General features: G+C 50.4%; 1 protein-coding gene across 1 annotated transcript in view; it reads left to right on the top strand.

The window, feature by feature from the left end:
* Positions 1-1,328: 1,328 nt before the first annotated feature.
* The window catches only part of LOC132817713 (tubulin alpha-1B chain-like), an 83,628-nt gene continuing 82,991 nt past the window's right edge, over positions 1,329-1,965 (top strand). Inside the window, exon 1 of the mRNA XM_060828243.1 lies at positions 1,329-1,412. Coding sequence (XP_060684226.1) covers positions 1,410-1,412 — 3 coding nt within the window. The 5' untranslated portion in view covers positions 1,329-1,409. The remainder of the gene's footprint in view (positions 1,413-1,965) is intronic.

The following is a 1,965-nucleotide window of genomic DNA, read 5'->3' as shown; positions in this document are numbered from 1 at the left end:
ATGGAGCAGGATTCATTAAAAAATTATAGTGAGGGATCCTGCAAGAGAAGCAATCACAAAATAGTGGAATTTCAAATAAAAGAAAAATAGTATAGGGTTGTTGGAAAATCTGAAACACACAATTTGGAAAAACTCAGCAGGTCTGTAAGCATTTGTGGATAGAGAAACAGAGTTAACTTTTAGAGTTTTCCTCATTCTGAATAAGTCACACTGGACTCAAAATGTTAACTCCATTTCACTTTTCACAGATACTGTCAGACCTGCTGAACATCCCCTGCATTCCCGGTGTTTGCTGTATGTTGTGAAGCTTGAAAGATTTACAAGGATGTTGCCGGGGTTGGAGGATTTGAATTATAGGGAGAGGCTGAATAGGTTGGAGCTGTTTTCCCTCGCGCGTCGGAGGCTGAGGGGTGACCTTGTAGAAGTTTATAAAATGATGAAGGGCATGTACAGTGTAAATAGACAAGGTCTTTTAACCAGGGTGGAGACCAGGTCATTGAGTATATTTAAGACTGACATGGATAGATTTTTGAGTATCATGGGGATCAAAGGTTAAGGGTTGAGAAACTTCTCAGTCATGATTGAGTGGCAGAGCAGACTCAATGGGCTGAATGGTCTGATTTTTGCTCCTATGTCTTATGGTGTGAATGCAGAGCTATGAAGAGAGTCATCTAAAGTAGGCTGGGAAAATAAACTAAAGGGAAGGTCAATGGATGGGTAATACCATCATCTCCCCTCGTCAATGCCTTGATCTATTGCAACAAATAAAGACATTTGTTTGCAACCTTGCAGTTTCTCCAGAAATTTCTGTTTGTTTTGTGTTCTGCCCTTGTCCTCCTGGAGTAGGGAAGAGGGGTCATGGGTTTGAAAAGTTGCTGGAAGTTGTAGTCATGGATGCGAATTCCACCCACAGATGCTGCGCTGATCAATCCCTAATTTTTTGTCAGCCGGGCACCCTCTGCGGTATTGGAGCAGCCCCTACGTCACCGCGCGACCGCCTCCGGGAGGGTGAGAGAGCGCATGCGCCAAGACGCACGCCGATAACCCGCCCCAGGTTTCGCCACGCATGCGCGGAGCCTCACGCCAATAACCCGCCCCAGGTTTCGCCACGCATGCGCGGAGCCTCACGCCAATAACCCGCCCCAGGTTTCGCCACGCATGCGCGGAGACTCACGCCAATAACCCGCCCCAGGTTTCGCCACGCATGCGCGGAGCCTCACGCCAATAACCCGCCCCAGGTTTCGCCACGCATGCGCGGAGCCTCACGCCGATTACCCGCCCCAGGTTTCGCCACGCATGCGCGGAGCCTCACGCCAATAACCCGCCCCAGGTTTCGCCACGCATGCGCAGAGACGCACGACACTATCCCGTCATTCATTCCTGAGCAAAAGCACTAGCTGAGGAACACAATGGTAGGTGAACATTTTTCCCTGTGCCTTTATTCTCTCGGTGTTCTTTTTCTGTGTTAAACAAAACAAAAGAAACTAGCTCCAGTATTCCTCACAGCGGGTTTGGTGAAATTTTCCTTTTTTATTAATCTCCATTTCGGACGGTTCTCCACCGCTTTGGGGCCCACCGTCCTCTTCCCGCCTTTACTTTATTTGAAACGCCATATCCGAATTTTAAGGTGAGGAAGCCGCCTATAGCTACGTCTCGATGGAATTGCGAGGTCGTTTAACCGAAGGCGACGGGCTGTACCGGGAAAACCTTATTGTTGTTTCTCCTGCCCTCCTTGCATTTTTTTTGGTAAAATGGCGGCGCTGTCCCGGAGGGAGGGAGGGGGTGGGACGGCCCCAGTGCGCCTGCGTGGTGGCCGGCTGTCGGCACGCCGGTTAGTGCGCACGCGTCATACTCGGTGATGACATTGACCTCTTTCCCCTGGGGCGCTTGATGTCTAACGTGGTGATCAGTTTCTATTACACCCCCCACCACCACTCCCACCCCCACCCCCCCCCCACCCCACCC

This window comes from Hemiscyllium ocellatum, chromosome 7 (genome assembly GCF_020745735.1).
Source record: "Hemiscyllium ocellatum isolate sHemOce1 chromosome 7, sHemOce1.pat.X.cur, whole genome shotgun sequence".
Taxonomy (NCBI): Eukaryota; Metazoa; Chordata; class Chondrichthyes; order Orectolobiformes; family Hemiscylliidae; genus Hemiscyllium; species Hemiscyllium ocellatum.
This window is presented reverse-complemented; position numbering and strand designations above follow the sequence as displayed.